This window comes from Petaurus breviceps, unplaced genomic scaffold, assembly GCF_028583685.1.
Source record: "Petaurus breviceps papuanus isolate PSGF00001 unplaced genomic scaffold, PetGlider_PUasm1.0 90762, whole genome shotgun sequence".
Lineage (NCBI taxonomy): Eukaryota > Metazoa > Chordata > Mammalia > Diprotodontia > Petauridae > Petaurus > Petaurus breviceps.
The window spans coordinates 10167975-10191997 of NW_027187339.1; the positions used below are offsets into that span (position 1 = coordinate 10167975).

Consider the following 24023-nt stretch of genomic DNA (forward strand, 5'->3'; position numbering starts at 1 on the left):
TGTGTGTGTGTGTGTGTGTGTGTGTGTGTGTGTGTGTGTGTGTGTGTTAAGTGTCTGAGGCCAGGTCCTCCTGACTCCAGGGCCAGTGCTCTATTCACTGCACCACCTAGCCAATCCTGTTCTAAATTTTTTAATCCTATGGTTTAATAAGGCCCCTATGGGAACCATTTTTAAAATTGCTAGTTTATGTAATCACAGTCCGTTTTGTCTCTGACATTCTCTCCTTTATATACAGGGTGTTCCAAAAGTCTTAGTGCACTTTGAAGTATTAAAAATTTCAAGAAGATATTTTAAAAATAGCAGTTTAAAGCTTTGATAGCTTAGCTTAAAACTCCACTAAGACTTTTGGGACACCCTGTATAATTATGCCCCATGTTGACAACACTGGGCATATAAAAATTAGGAATAACATTCAGAGTGATTGTATTGATGGAAATATTTTATTATACATTTTTTCAGAAGAATCAACAAATTTCCTAGGTCCGTAAGAGTTTAAAGCTGGCAGGGAGGGACCTAAGAGACCATTTGGTCCATTCCCTCAGTTTAAGGAAACAAACTGATGCCACTAATAAATAGCCAGGTGGTGACTTCAAATCCAATTCTCCACTTTCTCCTGAGTCTGTGCATATCTGTGCTCTGGCTTGGCCTTCGAAACTCCTCCACTGTGATAGAAGAGAGGTCATTTATTCATTTGACATTTGGAAAGTTTGTCTGGAATTGAGTGAGGCACTGAATAGGCCGCCCTGCCCATCCTTATCCCAGCTCACCAGGGGTATTACTAATAAAACAAAGAAACCCAGAAGCAGCAACTAATTTTACTGGACCATGACTCACTGGGACTGCCTTGGGATTGCCCTGCTCCTGAGCTGGAAGAGATTTCCTGGTGAATCATCCACAGTGATTGGAGGCCAAGTGTGTATGGGAGTGAGGGAAGGGGGGGGCAAGGAATTGTGTAGAATTGAGGAATTTCGGAACTCAGAAACCTAAATGCCTTAGTGTTAGCTGTGAGAGGACAACAAATGCCCTGGATTGGAAGAGAGGGTTGTCCAGGTGAGATACTGTAACTTTAAAAGCAGATCACTTCTTATTGTGGTGAATTCTGAGCACTGCTCAGCCTTGGGCAGGCAGGAATGGATTATCAGACATAGCTTGTTTTTTTTTTTTTTTCCCCCTTTGGAAATTGCTTTTGGGAGCAGTGGGGTGAGGAATTTCTTTTATAGATCAATTCAATGAGAATTTATTAATCACCTACTGCATGCCAGTAGGTATAAATAGGATAGAAGGGCAAGGCTAAAACAGTCCTTGCCCTCAAAGACCATGCATTCTAATCTACTCCTAAAGATTTTAAAGCGTATCTATGTTTTAAAGAAACAGCTTGTCTGTTCTTTAGTAACCAACAAATTTTGTGAACTTCATGAAGTCAAGCAGCTACTTTCAGAAAAGGAGAAGGACAGTTTTCTACTTTTGGAGGTCTTGATGTCAGGGTACCTGTTACTGGTTTGTCATTAGATGAGGCAAAAAAATATATCAGCTTCTGCATAGAACCATGTTCACTCAAGGGTCCTCCGCTTCCCTCCTCCCTTTTACCATCCCCCAAAGGCCCAGCTGATAGAATCAGAAAGACCACTGCTTAATTTTTAGGTTTATCTAAAGGGGTGGGGAAGAGTGGGACTGACTCAGTGAGGCTGCTGGTGGAGGAGGAGGCGGTGGCTGGACCGGCTAGTCCTGGGAAAGATCTGAGATTCCAAAACATTGTCAGCTGGGATTTGTAATATTCCTACAACTGTCTCCCTCCCAGCCTACTCTGATTGCAATAAATTTCCTTTTTTGTATTATTTCTCCCTTTCAAGGGCCTACTTGTTCATTTGAACCTGATTAAAACCTGGATAAATATGCATTCTGTTTCTAGGACAGAGCCTAGGGAGGGGTGCAAGGAGGAAGGTACTGGGACAGGGCAAATGGGGGATATAAGTATGATTTTCTCTGACTCATTCCTTCCTTCTGTTCATCTTACCTTGCCTAGAGCCTAATGGTGGAGATTCTGAGAAACTGCTGTAGAAAAATGATAGATTTCTCCTTTCCCCCAATTACCTGTACCTCTCTTCCCCCCTCCCCCCAGGGTTAGAATTATAATTTGTCTTCCTTCCTTCCTTCCTTCCTTCCTTCCTTCCTTCCTTCCTTCCTTCCTTCCTTCCTTCCTTCCTTCCTCCCTCCCTCCCTCCCTCCCTTCCTTCTTTCCTTCCTTCCTTTCTTTCTTATTTCCTTCCTTCCTTCCTACCTTCCTTCTTTCCTTCCTTCGCCCTCCCTTCCTTTCTTCCTCTCTCCTACCCTCCATCTAAACTTGCTTTCAGTGTCTGAACAGGTGATATCTTGCACATCTTTGCAGACAGTACTTCAAATGTTTAGTGACCCCAGGATGCTCTTGATTTGGCAGTAGGGAGATGGCTGTGTACTCTACTTTGAGCCCTTCTCTTGTTTGGAATTGCCTCCTGGAATCTCGGGGGCAGGGGCATGCTTGCATTGTGTGCAGCTGCTTCATTTGTAGGCAGTCCTGGTGAGATGAAAAGTGGTGCATTTTAGGAAGCAGCCCTTCCATTTCCCCTCAAGTGGACACACCTCCTTGGCTATCATAGGCCTTTGCCTAGAAGGACTGGGTTGGCATCAAGCTGGTTGAAAAAGTTGGGAGTCATTTCAGTCTTTGTTTTGACTGAATTTCTTTTTTTTTTTTAAAGCAGTCCGGGTTAAGTAACTTGTTCAAGGTTACACGGCTAGCTGTTTCTGGGTGGGTGCTAAGTGTCTAATCCCAGATTTGATCCCAGGTCATCCCAACTGTGGGGCCGGTGCTCTTACTTGCTGTGCTACCTGGCGCCCCTGACTGAATTTCTGACACTTAAAAAAAATCTGGCTAGATCTCTCAATTCCTCATATCCTTCCTGAACCTACGCAGGGAAGGAGAATAGATTTCTCTTCTTAGCAGATGGACAAATGGAGGGGAGTGAGGTGGCATGTGTAATTCAGCCTTTTGGGAGAGAATGAGTGTGGGACAACTGACCTGAGAAGGAAGCATGTCTACCTGTGTTCTCAGTCTTCCAGCTCAGAGGGGCAGGCACACTCCTGTCCACCAATGGAATGATGGCAGTGCCTTGCTGTTGAGCCAGAATTTACTGTGGAAGGGATGGTCAGGCAGCACCCATTTATTAAGTACTTCCCGTGTACCAGGCAGTTTTGCTGATCAGCTCTTTACAAAGACAAGTAAAAAGAAAGTCCTTACCTTCAAGAAGGTTGCACTCTAAGGCGGCACACGAGATGGAGATGAAAAACAAGGAGCAGAGAGGGAAAAGAAGGTGCTTGAGTCAGGGACGTGCTGGTGCAATGCGGAGGGTTGGAAGCAGTGCCAGGAGGAGAATGAGGCCAGGCTCCAAAGTGGGGGCACCCAGAAGGAACTTGTCAGTGAGAGAAGGGAGACAATATGGCAGAGCAATGTCTTCCAAGATTTGATGGGTCCCAAGTGAGGGGCCTGAGATCATCATACCTTCCTGACATAAAAGATGTATGGGCCATGAGTGCTATCATGCCTACTTGCCTTATCTCTTCCAGTCTCAGATACCTCCTCCCCGCCTAGCCCATTTGCTTGAATGCCTTCTTATTGATTTTTGACAACTCTGGCTCAGAAGATTGTCTGCCTTTTCCCTGATCATGACCTTGGATTTTCCCCAGGCTACCCTGCCCTATCATAGCTAGAACAAATGCTATATTTCTATTCCTCGTGCTGTTTCTTAAAGCAGGCCATGACACTAACTAGGTAGGATTCGGGTTATGGAGGGCCTTGAATGTCAAGCAGCAAAATGAAGCTTGATGGGAATAGAATAGAAAATAGGGGATAATTGAAGGTTTCAGAGGAGTCATGTAAACAGTAATAGCTAACATTTATGTTTCAGCTTATAGTTTGCAAAGTACTTCACATATGTCATTTTATTGATCCTCACAACCGCCCTGATCAGTAGGACAGTTGAGACTGACAGAGGTTAAGTGACTTGCCCGGGGTCACACAACTAGTAATTTTTTTTTTCTCAGGCAAAATTTGAACTCAGGTCTTCCTGATTCCAAGTCCAAGATTGTTCATTGTGCCATCTTAAAGAAATGATCCGGAGGTCACTATTGCAATCATATAGGTATAAATTGATCATGGCCCAGACTGTTCTGGTGTCAGTGGAGTGGAAAATAATTCTTTCTCTGAAGGAAGAATGTATTTGACTTAGTAGCTTGATATAATAGATAAGGGGAAGAGATTAGTCAAAGATGATTCAAAGAATTCCAGGCTGAGGGGATTGAGAGAATGATAAATCATCCTTCACTAAACAAGAACCAGTTAAACCTGTTGGGTAGAAGATGAAGAGGATAGGGGACTTAGCCTTTAGGGTGCTCAGCAGCACCAGTATTCATGCCTGACACCCCCTGGTTGACTCAGGGTAGTTTTGATTTGAGCCATGGCCAACAGGGAAGGCTGTGCCAAAGTTCTTGCTCATATCCTTTTTGCTGTTGAGGTTAAATGAGATAATAATGTGTGTAAAGTGCTTTGGAAAACTTAAAATACTTTGTCAATGTATGTTGTTATTGTTAAGCAACAGTTTGCACCCTCTTCCATTTTAGGGGACGAGCCTTTTGGGGATAGCCCTTTGTGAGATAGTGAACTATCTCATACTGGAGATGTTTAGGGCAGCAGCTTAAATGAAGACATTCCTGTATCGGATAGAAGGCTGGGATATGTGGTCTCTCAGGGTCCCTCTAGTTCCAAAGCTCTGGAATTTCCATGATACCTACTTAGGTGATAAACACATAGGTAGGCAGTGGTGGGGAATGAATGTTCCTCAACTACATAGCAAGGCATTTCAAATACTAGGTGACTCAGTGACCATATTTTGGTGTTAGGGTGGGCAATAGCACAGTGTAGGGAAAAGTACTGCACTTGAAATCCAGACACTTGGGTTTGAATCTTGCCACCAACCTATACTAGCTATCTGACCAATAATGATCAAGTTACTATACCTGTAAAATGGGAATAATAAGATCAGAAGCACCCTTCTCACAGGGCTATTGTTAGGATCAGATAAGACAATGTATAGGATATAAAGTCTTGCCATGTAAATGTGAGCTATTATTCTTACTTGGTATAGTTGGGCAGCTAAGTATGGGTCCTGAAGTCAGGGAGACTCATCTTCCTGGGTTCCAATCTGGCTTCAGACACTTATTAGCTGTGTGACCTGGGCAAGTCACTTAACCCTCAGTTTCCTCATCCAGCTAAAGAGCTAGAGAAGGAAATGGCAAACCACTACAGTATCTTTGCCAAGAAAACCCCCAGTGGGGTCACAGAGAGTCAGACACAGCTGAAAATGACTGAACAACAAACTGTCATCTTAGGAAAGCAATATTCAAGTGTTAGGGAATTAGCAATTATAGCAAAGTAGGAGCACATACTAAATTAAATTGTAGATTTTGGCTTTGAGCAGGATTACATTGAGATCTCAGTGATGAATTTAAATAAAGTATCCCAAGGGTTTCCTCTTGGTTTTATTTCTCCTTTTCTGCTTTGGGCATAGGTTTCTGGACAAACTCAGTCTGTGCCAGACCTCTGACATCATTGCTTTTGAGATTGTATTGGATGAGGAACTAGATAGGGTCATCACCACCAAAAACAGAAACTTTGGAAGCCAGACTGGAGGGAATTAAGGAGGCCAGCATGGCAGCAGCAGATCTAGGGTTGGTTTGGAATCAGGAAGACCTGTATCTGACACATCCTATTTTTTTTTTTTTTTGCTTTTTGGAGGGGGGAAGGCAGGGCAGTTGGGGTTAAGTGACTTGTCCAAGGCCACATGGCTAGTATGTGTTAAGTGTCTGAGGCCAGATTTGAACTCAGGTACTCCTGACTCCAGGGCCGGTGCTCTATTCACTGTGCCACCTACCTGCCCCAACACATCCTATCTTGAGCATGGGTTGCAAACTACTCAGTGAGTGCTTTGATCAACCAACTCTCTACCCCTGTAAATTTTTTATCTGTTTCATTAGTGGAGGGAATCTCTACATTAGCAGCAGTCTCTATACACCCTACAGGGGTGAAAAATGAGACAGGAGTACAAAGGTTGGCTAAGGAGGAAGGGATAGCCCATTCAGCAAACCAAGGCAAGGTGTAGGCAGTAATGCAGTGCTGAGTACCATAGGGTCATAGAGCAAGGATAGGAAGGGGTCCTCTAAGCCCATCTAGTCCAACGCCCTTATTTTGCCATTGAGGAAACCCAAGACCATAGGAAATGAAGTGGGACTTGCCCAAGGTCATACCAGGAGCAAGCTCAGAGTGGGGATTTGAACCCAGCTCCCATGACTCCAAGTTCAGCATGTCCATTCTCTTCCCATTGGTACCATGATCCCTCTGTAGGAGGTATGAAAATATTTTGTTACATTTTTTCCCATTCGTATCTGACCCTTGGGACCAAGACAGAGAGTGAGTTAGGGAGAGATTAGGTTCTAAATTCTCTGGAACTATGTAAAATTCCAGTTTTTTTTTTTTAATTTTTAGAAATTTCCTACAACCTGATTTCTCTGAGTTGCCTTGCAGCAGTGAGATAAATATCAAAATCAGAAGCCTGTCTTTTTGGGTAGTTCCATTGTGGATTTGAGATGAAGGGGGGATGCTGGGAATATATTTTTACTTACTGGCTGCAAAAGGACTTCTGAGAGAGTACTTTTATCGTGATTTGTATTAAATTGATGTCACAGTAGCAACCACTTAAATTCATTAACCTTCATACATTTGCCGGCTCGCTTTCCTCAGAAATGTGCTGGCTACAGAATGATTAGTTTTCAGGGCTAGATCAGTACCCATATAAAACATTGCCGACTGAAAGGTGACCTTCCTTCTCTTCTCTTCGCCACAGATATAAACTATTTTAAAAGATGAGGGGCAGTTGAGTGCACCGAGTAGCTGGGGCAGGTCTTGCTAGTGAGTAAAAATAAGCTTCATACCTCACAGCGCCCTTTTTTTTTTCCTCTTAAAGGACATTTTCTATAGAGCTGACTAGTCCCTCTTGGGATATGTCCTTGAATTTTAATTGGAGGGGCTGGTACTAAATAAATAGGCCAGAAAAGTAGCCCTTCAGGGCTCATTTGGGAATCTGTGTTACTTTGTGTTTGGTCAGTCATCATACTGACAGATGTTATCTTTCAATTGTAATTGACCAGATCTTTGGCTGCAAGACTACTCCTTTGTTTCACAACATAACAAAACAACCTTTTTTCCTTTTTTTTTTTGGGGGGGGAACCCTGTGGTTTCATTAAAGGTTCACTCTTTTGCTCTCAGAGGCTATTTTTGCATAAACCTTATTCTGAGAATGCAAGAAATTCTGCCGACCTTTTTTTCCCTTCCTGCAGCTATTTCAGGACCCTGAAGATGCTACACAGATAATTCTCCCAAGGATCCAGATTGTGGCTTCTTTTTGACTTAGAAGATAGTCATTGAGAGTTGCTGTGGCTGAAAAATTCATTAGTCAGCCTGGAGATGAGTATCTCTGACCTTGGGATCATAGCTTTGGCCTTGGAAGGGATCTCTGAGGCCCTGTAGTCCAAACCCCTCATTCTATTAATGAATAACTGATGTCTAGAGAGGTTAAAATAACTTGGCCCATGGTCACACAAAGTAGTTGTCATCGGAGCTGGGATTCAGTCTCGGTTCTTCTGAATCCAGGGCCACTACTCTTTCCATTATATCGCATTCTTAGTCAGCAGACTTGGAGTCTTTAAATGGGCCCAGACCCTGAGTCTTTTCAGATTGTTAAGGCTTGTCATAGCATGCTTCTGAGCTGAGGCATCAGAGTAGGACTTTGTGGCATTGGTGCTATCTTTATTATTCTATATAATAATAGCTTGTGTTATATATAGCCCTTTATAGTTGTGAACAGCTCTTTACTCTGCATATGACTTCTTTTGATGCTCATTCACAACAGTTCTGCAGGGGCCCAGGAGGGAGGCTCCATCTGGTATTGGGCCAGAAAGTAGAACCGGTTTTTTGGTAAATTGCCTTTATAGATTCAGGTGTGGTCCCTGTTACCTCAGTCACTTGAAACTATTGACATTTGGGCTGCACTGTTTTATTTCTCTAATACTCACTTATATGATATTTCCCATATTTCTGATAATGGGGGAGGGGAATGATTGATTTGATTTTGGAACACGGAGATGAGGGGTTACCTTCTATCAATGAATGGCCCTCCTCTCTCCCCAAGTTCACTCAGGCCTGTGTAAACACCTGAGTGAGCAAAGGTCAGGTACTAGCCATGGCTGATAGACCTTTTCTACAACTGGCACTGTAGTCATAACTCACACTTAAAGTGTATAGAATACTTTGTTCCTGTTATCTCTTGGGATGCTCACAGCAACTCTCGGAGGTGGGTGCTGTCATGTCTGTTTTGAAGCTGAGCCCACTGAGCCTAAGACAGTTAATAGTAGAATCCCAGTCTGGAGTTTCTTCTCTCATCTTTGTGATGACCAGATCAGCTCATCCTGCAGGGCCTAGAGACATTGCTTAAAGCTTTTTCCAAAGCTTCAAATACCCTCTTCACTTGCTGAGGCTTGGGGTTCAGGCATTGTGGTCCCCTTACATGATGTGTCCTATACCGTGGAGTGAGGATTTCATGGGGGTTTCTGAACTCACTGAGTTTTTGTAGAGATTTCCCTTTGGAGAGAGCCCAACAAAGTAATTATGCCAATTGTGAGGCCTGAGGGCCCCAGCAGCTTCAGAGGGGGTAGTTTTTCCCAAGGTCATATAGACTGTATCTAATATAAAATTCGATCTCAGATCTTCCTGGATGGGAATCCAGGACTTTTTTTTGCTAGGCCAAACTAGTTTGATTCCACACACATACAGGTATTTTATTCAGTCTTGTCAGGTATGTTTGTGTTTTTCTGATTTCTCTCTGTTTTCCCTTGTTCTCCTAACCTTATTAGGTACATTTTTTTCTTTCTAATCCCTACCTGCCTTTATCAAACAGGATCATCTCTGTAACAGGGGTCTTTTATTCAGAGCTTTCTTGATGGTGATTTCATTTGACTGTGTGATATATTCTAGGACCTTTGCTTTTTGTTTGCTTTAAACATTAGAAAGTAAGCTGTTTGTCCAGAGGATTTCTAGAGCTCAATTTAGAGCTTACTGTGAGATGGAGAGGGACACGCTGGGACCTTTGTGGACTGGGTCCTGTCAGATCCTCTAAGCAGCCTGAACTGACCTTGTATATTATTAAGGGCTTATTCCCTTAACTGGTTTTGTTTGTTGTTTGTGTTTTTGACCCTGGATATAGAGTTATGTATTGTTTCTCTAACATTTCTCCATCTAAAATCCCTGATGTAGTCCAAACCAGATTAAAATGTATTTGGAAAATGTGTGACAAAAATAAATAAAAGCACAATATAGATAAAGTTAATTTGCTATTTTCTAAGTCAACATACCACCCCCAGGGATCTGTTACTATTTGAATTTGACCTCACTGGTCTAGTACACTGTAATGATCAACATTTATAGATAAAGGGAACTGAGACTTAAGACAGGTCAAACAAATTATTCTCTGTCAGAGCCAGCCCTTGAATTCAAGTCTGCTGGATGTCAGGATCTCTGTTCTTTCTTCCAATCTACCAAATAATCTAACATGGCCCTGAATACTTATCCAACCCAGGAAACACTGAGAAACTTATTTTCTTTTTATTTTAATTAATGTTGCTTGTTTTTATATCTTCATTTCCGAATATACCCCATTGTATTTTATATGTATGTGTATATACATATATACATATATATTTATATATGTTTCATATATGTATATATATATATTTCATACTATCCAGAAAATGAGGTTTGATAACCAGGTATAAAGAAAAAGAGGGGAAGTAGGTCAGCAAAACCTGACACATCAGTTAAGCCTCTTAGACTCCAACCTCTGCAAAGAAGGGAGGGAGGTGCATTTTCTCAACTGTTCTCCTGGGCCAGGTTACTTGTTCATTAACATTATACAGCATTCAATTTTTGTTGTTGTTGTTTCCATTATATTGTTGTAACTTATGTTTTGGGCAGCTAGGTGGTGCAGTAGATAGAGCACTGGGCTTCAAACCAGAAATGACTCCTTCATGAGTTCAAATCTGGCCTCAGATACTTACTAGCTGTGTGATCCTGGGCAAGTCACATGAGCTTGTTTGCCTTGGTTTCCTTCTCTGTAAAATGAGCTGGAGAAAGAAGTGGCAAATCATTCCAGTATCTTTACCAAGAAAACCCCAAATGAGTTCACAGAGAGTTGAACATGACTGACCGATAACAAGTTTTGTTTTCTGTGTTTCTTTTATTTTTGCATAATTTTATATAAGGCTTCCTATATATCTTTGAATTTTTAATATCCATTATGTCTTATGGCATCACAGCAGCCCCATACATTCATGTACCATCATTTTAATCATTCTCTGCCCTGTTCATGGTCACCCACTTTGTGTTTAGTTCTTTGTTACCACAAAAAAAAAAAAATAAAGAACAAATTATTTTCTTGGAGAGATTGTTTTCTTGAAAGTGCTGGGTTTGGATGTAGGAAAACCTAGTTTCAGATCTTGCCTTTGACACTTTTTATTAGTGTAACCCTGGACACTTGTCCAGGGCCTTCTCAGCACATTAGCAACTGCCTGGGATTTCTGTATTAGATCATGGGTGTAGATGTGTTTTGATCTGTTCTGGTGTTGAGTATTTCTGAACTCCCCACGTCCACTAAAGCACTACTGGTGTCCTCTTGATTTAGAAGTGATCCTGGGTTGAAAAAAGAGTATTACATGAGCCTGGTAATGGACTGTATATGTCCCTAAGTTTGGGAAGGGTTTGAGCCGTGGCTTGTCTGCAGCCTTTGTCCATGGAGGGAACTGCTATTCAGGCCAATGACATTTTAGGTCCTCAAAGGATTGATATGGTTTTGCTCCATTCATTTCCATCATTCTTAACTGTTAGATGAAGAATTAACTATTATTGGCCCAGAGACTCTTAAAATGCCCTTCTCTGAGAGAGAATGTAAAGATTAGTACTAGGATGCGTCTGGTTTTCTAAAGCATTACAAATATCCTCACCACCTGTGGAATTCAAGAGGAATGTTTCTGTAGTTACCCCAAGGAATTTCTTCCGGCTGCAGGCCCAGGTTTCTGTGATGATGGGTTTTTTGCTTGGTGGTGGACTGTCTCCTGCTCTGCTTAGGTCCCACCCCCCCTCCTCCATTCTGTAAATGTTTACCTGAAGTGTCCTTTTGAACTTTCCTACCTTTGTGAAGCTTAGGTGGTAGGTGGGAAATGAGTGAGTGGGATTATAGGAGACCTGCCTTTGAAGGCTCATGAAGCTGTTTCACTGTTCTGCAGAACTTGACCCATGTGGAAACTTAAGGCACTATCTTTGTTTTCTCCAAATTTAATCCAGTACACATTTATTAAGCACCTACACTGCACATGAGAGGCAGTGTCTAGTTCCAGAACCGTCATGGTTAGGGGAAGCATCACTCACTGGTTTGCAGTGGCCTTCAAGGATTTTGTGTAGAAAGACGTAAACCTCATACAGTGTTCCTGGAAGGGATACAGAAAAGTGTGTGTGTGTGTGTGTGTGTGTGCGCGCGTGCATGTGTAAAATTGATCTATACATACTTCTTTTTCTCACTTCTTTCTCTGGATATAGATTGTGTCTTATTTCAAAAAGTTATCCCAAGTTTCTGCTCTGGCCATCCATTGCTGAGTAAGGAAGCTGATCCTACCCTCGTGAACTTTAAAAGTTGTATGACTAGTAAGTTTCTAAGACGTTTTTAAAGAAACTGGTTTTATCATAAGGCAAATAAATACTGTGCATATTTTTTTTTTGCTTTTTTTTTTTGGAGGGCAATTGGGGTTAAGTAACTTGCTCAAGGTCACATGGCTAGTTGTGTGTGTGTGTGTGTGTGTGTGTGTGTGTGTGTGTGTGTGTGTTAGGTGTCTGAGGCTGAATCCGAACTCAGGTCCTCCTGACTCCAGGGCTGGCGCTCTACTCACTGCACCACCTAGCCGCCAAAATGTTCTTTTTTTTGTTTTGTGTTGTTTTTTGGAAGGCAGTTGGGGTTAAGTGACTTGCCCAAGGTCACACAGCTAGTTTTTGTGTTAAGTGTCTGAGGACGAATTTGAACTCAGGTCCTCCTGATTCCAGGGCCGGTGCTCTATTCACTGTGCCACCTAGCCGCCCCACTGTGCATATTTTTTTTTTTAAAGGAGAATACCTGTACAGGACCAGTAGATATTAAGACTTCCCATCATAGTGGAAAAAAAAAGTGGGTAGAAAAAAACCCATTGTGGTAGAATTTGTATTTGGTGCTGTTAGTGGGATTACAGAAGAAATAGATGATGCTTGGCCCTTTGATCTCCCAACAAGACCCAAGGAGGGAGGCACTATCAAGGAATTCCATGAATCGTTGAACTGTGAGTCTGGAGCCCTGGATTCTAGTTCCAGCTTCAGATATATGACCTTGGGCAAGACTCTGGGCCTCATTTTTCTCATTTGTAAAATGAAGTGGCTGGACTACATTATCTTTAAGAATCTCTTCAAGTGACAACATGCTGTGATCCTTAGTTGATGGTTAATATAATGCAGGCTGAGTAGGTATGAATTGGTCACTCTTTAATCTGAGATTTTTTTTGAGAAGTGAGTTCTAAGCACATTTTACAAGGAGATGGAAAACATGAATTCAAAGGCTGAACTGTAAGAAGACCTTTCCAGCCTCTTCATTTTATAGATGAGGAAACTGAGGCCCATGGATTAATAGGAAGGCACATGTGGGGTGGGACTGGGTGGGGCTGGGGAGAGAAAGCATTTTTGATGATAGATGTAGATGTAGAGAAACCTTAGAGACTGTTGCTCCAGCCCCCTAATTTTACAGATGGAACTGAAGCCTAGAGAGGCTAAGTGATTTTTTTTCCCCAAGATCACACAAGTAAAATAAACAGCTAAGCCTAGGACTTGAACCCAGGTTTTCTGTTATGGTCAGAGGCACAGATATAAGAATTAGAAAATTACTTGTCTAAGGACACCCAGGAAACAAGTATCTGGGATTTGAATTCAGATCCTCTGCAACAGCTAGGTGGTGCAGTGAATAGAAGTTCTGAAGACATCTTGCTGAGTTCAGATCTGGCCTCAGCTAACTTAGTAGCTGTGTGACCCGGGGCAAGTCACTTAACCCTGTTTGCCTTAGTTTACTCATCTGTAAAATGAGCTGGAGAAGGAAATGGCAAACCATGCCAAGAAAACCTCAAATGGGGATCACAAAGATTCGAATATGACTGAAAAATGACTGAATGATAACCTCTGCATCAGGAGCATTCATAGCATAATCAGAGATAAAGACACAGGAATGAGCAAGGCTCTGAATCTAACTGTCAGATTAGCTTGGTTAGTGTAGTAGGAAGGGAACGAGGCAGACCTAAGCTGATGAAGTTAGGGAGAATGTGCACATAGGCTTTTGAGCCCTGTCTTCTCCTTAGAACCCACAGGAAGAGAACTTTGGAAATTTTCCTTTATAGTTTCCCATCCTGATCTTTTTTTTTTCTTTCTGAGCTGTTATCTCTCCCTTCCATTTCCGTTTTGATAGCCTTTACTGTTCTGCTCCAAGGGCAGCTAGGTGATGCAGTGGAGAGAGCCTCAGCCCCCTAAAGTCAGGGAGACTCATCCTCCTGAGTTCAAATCTAGCCTCAGATACTTACTAGCTGTGTGATCCTGGACAAGTCACTTAACCCTCTTTCCCTTAGTTTACTCATCTGTAAAATGAGGTGGAGAAGGAAATGGCAAACCACTCCAGTATCTTTGCTAAGAAAACCCCAAAAGGGGTCACAAAGAGTCGGATAAGACTGAAACACTGAACAACGACAACTATTCTGCTCCAATTAATGAAGACAGTTAATTATTTCTTAATCCTTGTTCCTTTTGGAAAGACACCTTGGAATCTGTTTCCCCCGTACTTGTGTCTGGCATTGGTAGGGAGCCAGTGCCCAGACTGGCATGCCTCCCCCCTTCCCCAATCTGTTACCAACTACAGTAAATTCACACAATTGGACCATTTCCTTCATTTTAATTTCATGGAGTGACTCACTGGCTAGCTGGTTAATTTCTCATCTCTATTTTGGGCTCACCTTTGATCTCCTAGGAGTTGGGGGAATGCACTGGAGGTTTGGGTGTTAGATGCTTTTAAATGTAAGTTATTAACTCATTTCTTCCTTCTTTCTGTGCAGGCCCTGTTTTCCAGAAGATGCACTATTACAGATATTCTAATGCTGAAGTCAGCTGTTGGTACAAATATCTTCTGTTCAGCTACAACATTGTCTTCTGGGTGAGTGTAAGAGGAACCTTGGGGGAGGGGGGTCACTTCTTTCTTCTGTGAAGCTCTTAGAGCAGTAACTGGAGTTGAGGGCCCCAGAGGAGGTGTTGATGAAACTGGGGGTTTGGCCAGGAGTGTACCTAGTTCACTTTGTTCAGGTTGGAAGGGAAGGTTCAGGAAATGCCTCAAGAGGCCACATGTTGACTTCTTTCTTTAGTATTCACACTTCCCATCTGGCTGGAAAATGGGTGAAAGAAGGAGGAAATTCATTAAAGAATTGCTTCATTTTTTGAAAGTCTAAAATTTTTTTTTTTTTTTACAAATGCCTCTTTGTTGATATTTCAGTGCTTTTAATAGTAAGTGCTTAGGGAACTGAAATAGTGGAAATGGGTGGGTTTAGAAGGAATCTGGGTATTATATAGGACTGAATTTGGGCATCAAGGAAGGTGTATTATGAGCCGACCCTGGAGGAAATAGAGCCTTCCCTCTCCTTTATGCTGCTTTCTGTCCGCTGTTAGACCTTACCCCGGCTCCCGTACTTCCATTTAGCTAGTACTCAGGGCCATGGAATTACAGGTTGGTATAGTGAGAGAGCCCTTTCTGAGCCAGAGAACCTGGGTGCAAATCCTTTTAACTTCCTTACACGACTCTAGAGAATCATCTAAGATCTTTTGTCCTCCATTTCCTCATTTTTAATTGGACTAGATCAACCCTGAGATTTTTTTCTAGTTTATATCTATTATCCTATAAGTTACCTCAACCACCAGACCTGTCCTCCCTCCTGACATCAAAACTGGTATTTTTGACTCTTAAACGTGGACTACTCTTCTGGGAGCAGGAAATAATTTCAAACTTGAGTACACGACTAGTCTACTGTTGAATGGGTGTAGCATTTAAAGAAAAATGTTTTCCCGGCAGCGCCTTCTGAGATGGTGGAACTGTAATCTCAAAATTACAGTGCTTTGACATCTCCATGGTAATTAAAGAAACCACACCACCCACCACCATGTTTTAGTGTGATTTCCATGTGTGGTTGACACTTAGATCAGGCCAAGGAGCCTTGGCCTTCTGATCTTTCATATATATACACATGGCAGCATCTTCCTCCATAGTATTCATGCTGCCTGATGCAGTTTTTAAAAATTCCATCTTGTTCAACTCCGGCTGCATACATATTTCCTTTCCCCCTGCAGAATACTAGTCACCTCTTTTTGAAGGCTTTGAAGCTATTTTTCCTCCTTTTCCTTTCACGTAATCTCTTTGCTCCTTGAATCTTGTACTAAGTTTACCAGCAACACATTTGGAGCACCAAATTCAGATAGCAAAAGTTCATTACTCTGAAATTATAGCGGGTCCAGTTGGTGATTGAAGGTGGCTGCAATGTTATCAGTGTTCTGCAGAATTGGAAATGTATTTGACTGAGAGTTAATCATTTTTCAAGTTAGCATGCAGTGTTAGAATTCAAAAGTGAAGGAATAATGTAGCAGAGAGGCTGGCTTTGGAGATGACAGTAGAGGGAGATGGCCTTTTCTGAAGAGAGACAATGAGGCGGACAGCCCTGTTAGGTTCATAATGGTCTCTTGTCTTGATCTGTGGGGATATAGAGCAGGGGGCTAAGTGGATTTCCTGTACTGGGTGGGGGGAGGGAAGAGATTCATGTTGAGACTGGCATTGCAGATACTGGGGAAACTGCATTGGATTCAGAGTCAGAAGCCTTGTATTCAAATTCTGGCTTAGATGATTTATTCTGGCGTTAGTTTCCTCATCTATGAGATGAATGAGACTAGATGGCTTTTGAGATTCCTTCTCCTTGATTAATGATCCTAGAATGTCCTCCAAGTTCTTAAAATTCTAGCCCCAAATCTATGAATCTGTGATCATCCTTAGAAAGAGAGGCAGAATTAGGGGTAGTAGAAAGAGTCACAGACCTGGAGTCTTGAGTTCAAGTCTTGAACTTGGGTACTAAACTAGCTATGTGAGCTTGGATTAGTTAGGGTTGCTAGGCCTCATTTTTTTCACCTGCAAAATGGGGATAATATTCACTGTACTTTGTTAGAGGATAATTCCAAGGATCTGCTGCAGCCAGCTCTGACTGTTAAAATTTTCAACATGAGCACTTATTTATATTCTGGAAATCAACAAAGTGCTACAAATCATGATTTGACTTACGGTTTTATTGATCATCTAGACTGAAGAAAGTGATGGAGAAAATATTAAATGTGTCATGACTATGTACCCTTGCACCCTTCGCAGAGATGGTTGTTAAGCCTACTACTGGGTAATAATAAGATTAGATGAATAAAGGGGTAAATGTGCTTTGAAACAAGTTTTTAAAGTAACCTAGAGATTTTAAATCTTTGCCTGCAGTACATAAGTAGGATCGTAGATTCAAAGTCAGAAAGGGACCTTAGACATCATCTAGACCAGTCCTGTCATTTTACTGAGGAAGGAACTGAGGACCAGAGAAGTTAGATGTCTTGTCAGAGATTAAACCAGTAGTGTCAGAGCTGGGACTTGAACCCAGGTCTACTGATACCAAATCCAGTACTTTTTTCCATTCTATTTCACTTGCCACAGTTTTTATTATCTCTTACTCTAGCCCTGCTATCTTAGTCCTGCCTCACTTTAATGACCTGTGACTGTGGGGATGGCTACCTCTCCCCCACTCAGTAGATGTGGTCCTTGAAGGGTGTAATGGTGGAAAATATCCTGATATGGCTAACCTGGCCAGGATCCTCTCTGAACTGAGCTGTCCTCAGACTAGGCCAGAGAGACATTGTCTATCTCATCCTTCATGTCTAGATTGTACTAGAGCTTGTGTTCTGCTGAGAAACAAGTTGACTCTCTGTTTCGATGAGACATCAAATGAAGACTTGATTGTATGTTATTAAAAGGGATTTTCATTTGGCATAATTGTAGATCTTTGGTGTTGAGGGGTTTAGTCTTAACCAGATGGGTTGTTTTTTAAAGGTGAAATCTTCCTTTGGGCAGCTTACTATATCAGGGGGATGTTTGACAATTGACAGTTTCTCTTCTGAATAGAGAGACAGCTGGTATTGTGAAAATAACTCTGACTTGGGAGTTTCAAGGACCTAGGTTTGAATTCTGGCTCTGTTATTTTTGAGGCTGTGGGCCCTGGAGGGATGTCAAGAGTCCCTCTGGAAGATCTCCTGAATCCAAGTCTTGAACTTGAGCCCTGAAATAGCTATGTGATCTTGTCGTAATGTTGCATTGTTCTTTCTAGACTTTTATTTCTTCATCTGTAAGACAAGGGGATTAAACTAGATGATTTCTTTCCTACCTCTGAAGCCTATGATCCCATATTTATTTATTTGGCCACTTAAAAAAAATCACCCTGTTGATGTTAATGCTGAGTCTTATTTAGCTAGAGGTTAAGTTTCACATTTAACCAGGGAATTAGTGGGGAAATGTATCGGGAAGAAAGAGAGGCCAAAAGAGAGATAATTGGGAAAGTAAAGGGCCCTTTTAACTTTTCCGATTCTAGTCAGTGAGCTGACTCATCCATCCTTCAATTCATCTGATGTCTGTGACTGTATTGCTACTTTCTTCACCAGAGATTAGTTAAATTAAACAATAATCAGGCTGAACCCTTTCTTGAACACGTCTCTAAGATTGGAGTAGTAGATAAAAGGAGGGATACTTTCTTCCAGTGCATTAAGTGAGAAGCAGTAAAAAATTAAACTGGTAGCATACATAATTTGCTGTGTCGGTATTCAGGGTTTATAACCTGGTTGCCATAAACATGCCAGAGTAAGATGATGCAAGTATCAGCTTGTTTCTCTGGGTAATGCTTACTCATTAGCACAGGTAGATGACAAAATGTTTATTTCAAGTAAAGTATTTATTAACCTTTATTAAGTAAAGTATTTGTTGTGCTAAAAGCTAGCATTACTAAGAAAGGCAAAAAATAGTCCCTTGTCTCAAGGAGTTCATAAAGGTCTAATGAGGTAGACATTGTGCAAAACAATTATTTAGAAACAAGATGTAGACAGGATAAATCAGAGATAGTAATAACAATAGTTAGAATTTGAGAGAGAGAGAGAGAGAGAGAGAGAGAGAGAGAGAGAGAGAGAGAGAGAGAGAGAGAGAGAGAGAGAGAGAGAGAGAGAACACAAAAGCATACGCACTTTATTGGCATATAAAGTGCCACACAAGGGATTTCATGCTCACAAGAGCTCTGTGAGATGATGAAATTATCCCCATTTTGCAGATGAAGAAACTGGCTGAGAGAGATTAAATGTCTTGCCCATGGTTAGACAACCAGGTAGTGTATGAGGCAGGATTTGACTTTGGGTCTTGCCGACTCTTAACTATAGTATTCTTACCCATTGGACCGCCTAACTGCCTCAGTTGATGATCTTGCAGAGAAGGCACTAGCATTAAGGAAGATCAAGAAAAGCTTCCTGCAGAAGGTGAAATTATAATTGGGACCCAAAGGAATTTAGGGAAGTCAGGAGGCAAATGAGGAGGAAGAAAATTCTAGGCATGGGGGACAGCCATTGAAAATGCTCAGTGTTAGAAGCAATGTGTAAGGAAGGTCTTCCTTATGTAAGGAAGACCAAGGAAGCTACTGTCACTGTATGACAGATTATGTCAGAAGATTGGAGAAGTGGGAAGATGCCAGGCTATGAAGGACTTTGAATAGCGCTTTGAATGCTAGGATCTTTTTTTTTTTTTTCATCCTGGTCATCATAGAGGGCCACTGGAGATGATCAAGTAGACAGGGGTAACATGGTCAGACCTGCTATTTAGGAATATCAGTTTGGCAGTAGAGAGGAGGACAAACTGGACTGGGAAGACACCAGCCATCAGATATTTGTAACACTCCAGGCATGAGGTGGGAAGGGACTGCTCCAGAGTGGTGGTAGTGAGAGCATAGGGGAATATCTGAGAGATGTGAACAAGGTAGAGATGACAGAATTTGGCAATTGATTAGAGATGGGGACTGGGAGAGAAAATGAAGAGTCACGAATGCCATTCAGGTTTTGAACCTGGGTGACTGGGGGAGTAATGGTATCTTTAGCAGTAATGAGAATGCGGGAAGAGGGAAGGGTTTGGGGAAGAAAGGGGAGAAAAGGAGTACCATTTTGGACATGTTGAGTTTAAGATATCTTTAGGACATCTAGTCAGAGATATCTCATAGGCAGTTGGAGATGGGGGATCAGGAGAGAGGTTAGGGCTGGACAAATATAGCTGAGAAGCATCTGAATAGGGATGATAATTGAATCCAAAGGAGCTGATGAAATCAGCAAATGAAATAGTATAGAGGGAGAAGAGAAAAGGGTCCATGACAGAGTCTTGGGAGGCCATCAGCTGTTAGTGGACATGATCTGTACAAAGATCCAAATAAGGAGACTGAAAAGGAGAGGTCAGTCAGGAGGATGGAGGGAGAGCAGTATTATGAAACCCTAGAGAGAAGAGGGTATCAAGATGAAGGGAGTTGATTGCTAGCTTCAAAGAAGTCAAGGAGGAGGATGACTGAGAAAAGGCTGTTAGATCTGGCAGTTACGAACTTTGTAGAGGGCTGTTTTACTTGAGGAATGAGATTGGAAGCCACACTGCTGAGGTGAGAGGGAAGGAAATGGAGGCTCTTAGTGTAGATGGCCTTCTCAGAGAATTTAGCCACAAAAGGAAAGAGAGTAATAGCATGCACAGGCTGGTCAAGTGAGAGATTTTTGAGGTGAAGGAGAGATGGGCATGTTTTTATGAAGTAGGGAAGCACCCAGCATACAGGGAGAGAGTGAGGATGATAGAGGGGACAGTCTACTGAGATGATGGGATGGATTGTAAAGGATTTTGCCTTGGCGAGGAGAAAATCTACCTCTTCATCTGAGATAGGGTGGGTGGAAGCCATATATATGAGTATTGGTTTCTTTGCATATCAGCTTTTGACCAAGTCATGAGTGCATGAGAAAAGCATATAATTGTGTTAAATTACATAGATGTAAAAAATTGTATTAAATCATAGATGCATTGGACTGGAAGGCATCTTAGAAATCTTCTAGTCCAATTCCTTCATTTATACATGAGAGAATAGCCCCAGGGAGGTGACATTTGCTTATTTAGGGTCACAGAGGTAAGTATCAAAGGTAGATTTTGAACTCTAGTCCCCTGACTTCATAGTTGGTTTTTTTCTCTTTCTGCTATGCTGAATCTTCTTCAGACCAACTCATTCTGTCTGTTTGCAGGTGTTTATTAAGCACCTCATATGTGTTAGGTGTTGGGGATAGAAGTACAAAGACTCAAATGATCCTCTCTCAGATAGAGCTCATAGCTTTGATCTTACAAGATTTAGACCTGGGAGGGCCTTGGAGATCAGGCCAGCCTATTAGTAGAATTTAGAGCTAGGGAAAAACTTAGAGGCCCCCATTTTACAGTTGAGGAAATTGAGGCCCAGAGAGAAATAACTCTCTCAAGATAAAATCTGTAGTAAGTGTCAGGTACAATTTGAACCCAGGTCCTTTTGCATTGTTCCATATGGACTTGTAGTCTTTGAAGCGAACAGTCCAAACCATTTACTTACATTTTTAAGTTCTTTGGATTAATTTCAGGTTTTGGTTGTACAAGGGTTCAGGTATTATCTCTATCACTAATTAGCTGTGTGACCTCAGACAAGTCCCTTGATTTCTCCTGGGCCTCCCTTTTCTCATCTGTGAAATGAAATTTTGGCTTAAATGATCCTTAAGGGTCCTTTCCAGCTGTACTGCTCTCTGATGCTAATCGCATTTTGAGGCTTCATGAAGCAGAGCAGAGATGAGAGTGATTGGGCCACATTATGCAGAGCTCAGGGCCCTGTTGACATTCGCATTGGAATGGGGGGCATGGGCTGCTGGAGATGTCAGTACTGAATTACCCTGGGGAGAAAGCCACACTGCACACTTCCTGGGCTTGGGTACTTTGTGTACCCTGCCTGGCAGGTCTTCGTGGAATAGTGGCCCTGCCTCCATCTGTTGGAGCTAAATGTGAGATGAAGGGAAATTAAAATGCTTCAGGTTTTTCATCAGCCACTGACCAATTAAAAAAAAAATGGATGCTGTATTTTCTGTCCCGCGTGCCGGTATTTCCACACCCAAGCTGGCTCGGAGGCAGATGCTCCAAATGCTTAATTGGAGAATCCATTAAAACTTGGAGAGGTAGCATTTTCTGTATCTCTCTGAGGGCTCTCACCTCCGCCACTTAAGTGTCAACCTTCCATAGGCAATATTTTTAAAAAGAGGCAAGATTATTACTTTTGGGGACAGATAGTGACTAATTGCTCACTGATTAAGTATTCTGAGTAAAGGTGCTATTGATCTAGCTTTAATAAGTAAATATATGATCAGCAGCCATTTGTATATGAGTAATTAGTGTGTCCAAATCTAAAAAGGCAACCCCCCCAAAAAAGCTTTATAGGTTAAACATTTCCCCAGCCATCTTATTTGCACTCTTAATTTCTTTAAAAAAAAAAAAAACCCTTACTTCATAGGTAGTACAGAGGTAAACTTCAGGGAATTCTTATTTCCTTTAATGGGGCCCTGAATTAATGAGGTTTCACTGTGTCAGGGCAGTAAAGCTAAAGGAGGAATTTATTTGACTCTCATATTTAGGGCTTTCAAGTACACTTGGCTTTGTAAAGACCATCTCTCACTTGTATGTATTGTCATATATTGGGACCCTCAAGTAGTGAAGAAATTTATTCTTTCAGCAAATATTTGAGTGCCTGCTGAGAATTATTAATCATTGACTTGATATTTTTAGCCTGGTCAGAACCTGCTAGATTCCATTTTATGATTACTGTACACTGAATATCTGGCTAGCATTTATATAGTAATGCTTTAAGCTTTTACAAATACCATCTCATTTGATCCTCACAGAGAGATAGAGCTATTATTAACCCCAATTTTGCAGATGAGAAGACCGATGCTTATGGAAGTTCAGTGACCTGTCTGGGGGCACACAGCTAAGTGTCTGAGGTTGAATTTGAACTCAGCTCTTCCTCATTCCCAACCTGCACCTAGCTGACATTTATAGACTTAGAGCCTCTCAGAAGTGGGAGGGCTCTGCCTGTTATCAGCCTTCCCCTGGCCAGGAATCATTTATAAGTATTTCCTCTGTGCAGGGTTAACTCTCCACATGGTGGATAATTGCATGTCTAATCTTTACTTGATGGCTGACCTTCAGAGATGGAAAAGTCACTCCCTCCCGAGGCAGTCTATTCCACTTTGGATATCTAATTTTTCAGAAATTCTTCCTTATCAGTGAGCTTAAATCTGTCTCTGTATGTTCACCCATTTATCCTAGTTCTGTTCTTTGGGGCTAAGAAATAACAAACCTAATCCCTTTTCCACATATAACTTAAAGATATTTGGTCACCTTTGATTTCTGTGCTTTTTCTCTGCTCTTCCTTCTCTCCCATCCTCCCATCTACCTTCCAGCCTCTTTGCTCTATATTAAACAAATATTGCATGGAATTAGAAAAATAAAATAAATTTTATTGATACCTTTTATTTTTACTTCATCTAAATTTCTCCCTGCATCCTTTCCCCTTCCTTAACCCCTCCCAGAGAGCCATCTCAATAAAGAATTTTAGATTGTAATCATCTAGAGGCCAGGTACTGTCTTTTGCCTTTTTTTGTATACCCTGTTCTTACTACAGTGCCTGGTACATAGTAGGAACTTAATGAATGTTTACTGATTGATTATTAAAGAAAAATAGGACAAAAAAATCAGCAACTCCCAACAACACATTGAAAAAATATTAAATGAAGTATTTCCCACCTGAGGACCCCAGCCTCTTCAAGGAATTGAGAGAAGTGTCTTAGGAATTCCTATGTCTGTAGCCCATGGTCCTCCAACCACACCTCTTTATGGTTTCAAATTCCATCATTCTCCTGGCTACCATTTTCCACCTTGTCAATGTCATCGTACTTAAATTGTGGCATTCAGAACCAAATATGACATGATATTTATATCCACATTTATTTGGAGTGGCCAGTATGGCCATTTATTAGTGGAGTGTAACCTCCCTTTTTCTTTCTTTTAATGTAATTTCATGGGTGCATTACCAAGATAGCAACACTCTAATACTGGGTGCTATTGATGAGTCTGTATTAATGGACAGAGATTGTAAACTTGAATTCCCAGTACTGGTAAAGTTAGAGGTTTACCTGTTTCTCCCTCCTCACTTTCTTCTTCACCCCCCCATCCACTGATAGAATGAACTGGGGTAAATTGAAGGGAGCTAGAATAATTGGTGCTTGAAAAGTAGACTGACCCTGCACATGGATAACATCAAGTCACTTTCATTGCTTTAGAAAGCCTTGACAAAGCAAGATTCCTGGGTGAGGCTGGCACGTTACCAGTTATCTGGTATAGCTTAGAGGATTCTGCTGGTTTATCTTGCTGGACCTGGCTTCCTCCCCCATGACTCTCTCCCATAGTTCCATCCAGCCCATGTCTTCCTGAGGCTCATCCCCCACTTTGTGTTGCATAGGTCCTCCGTGAACCTCATGTGAGAGCACGACCTGAGCGCACAGGAACACACATGCGCGCACACACATGTGCTGCGCGCGCGCGCGCGCGCACACACACACACACACACACACACACACACACACACACACACACACACACACACAC

At 41.8% G+C, this 24023-nt stretch overlaps 1 protein-coding gene across 3 annotated transcripts in view; it reads left to right on the forward strand.

Moving 5' to 3' along the window:
• The window catches only part of TSPAN14 (tetraspanin 14), an 86568-nt gene that overhangs the window by 33473 nt on the left and 29072 nt on the right, over positions 1-24023 (forward strand). For 2 of the 3 annotated variants that reach the window (XM_069068390.1, XM_069068389.1), the window contains one exon: positions 14299-14396. In XM_069068390.1, the coding sequence (XP_068924491.1) occupies positions 14316-14396 (81 nt within the window). In that variant the 5' untranslated portion in view covers positions 14299-14315. Of the gene's footprint in view, positions 1-11814; positions 11834-14298; positions 14397-24023 lie in introns of those variants that run through there. The other variant, XM_069068388.1, reaches the window with a different exon arrangement.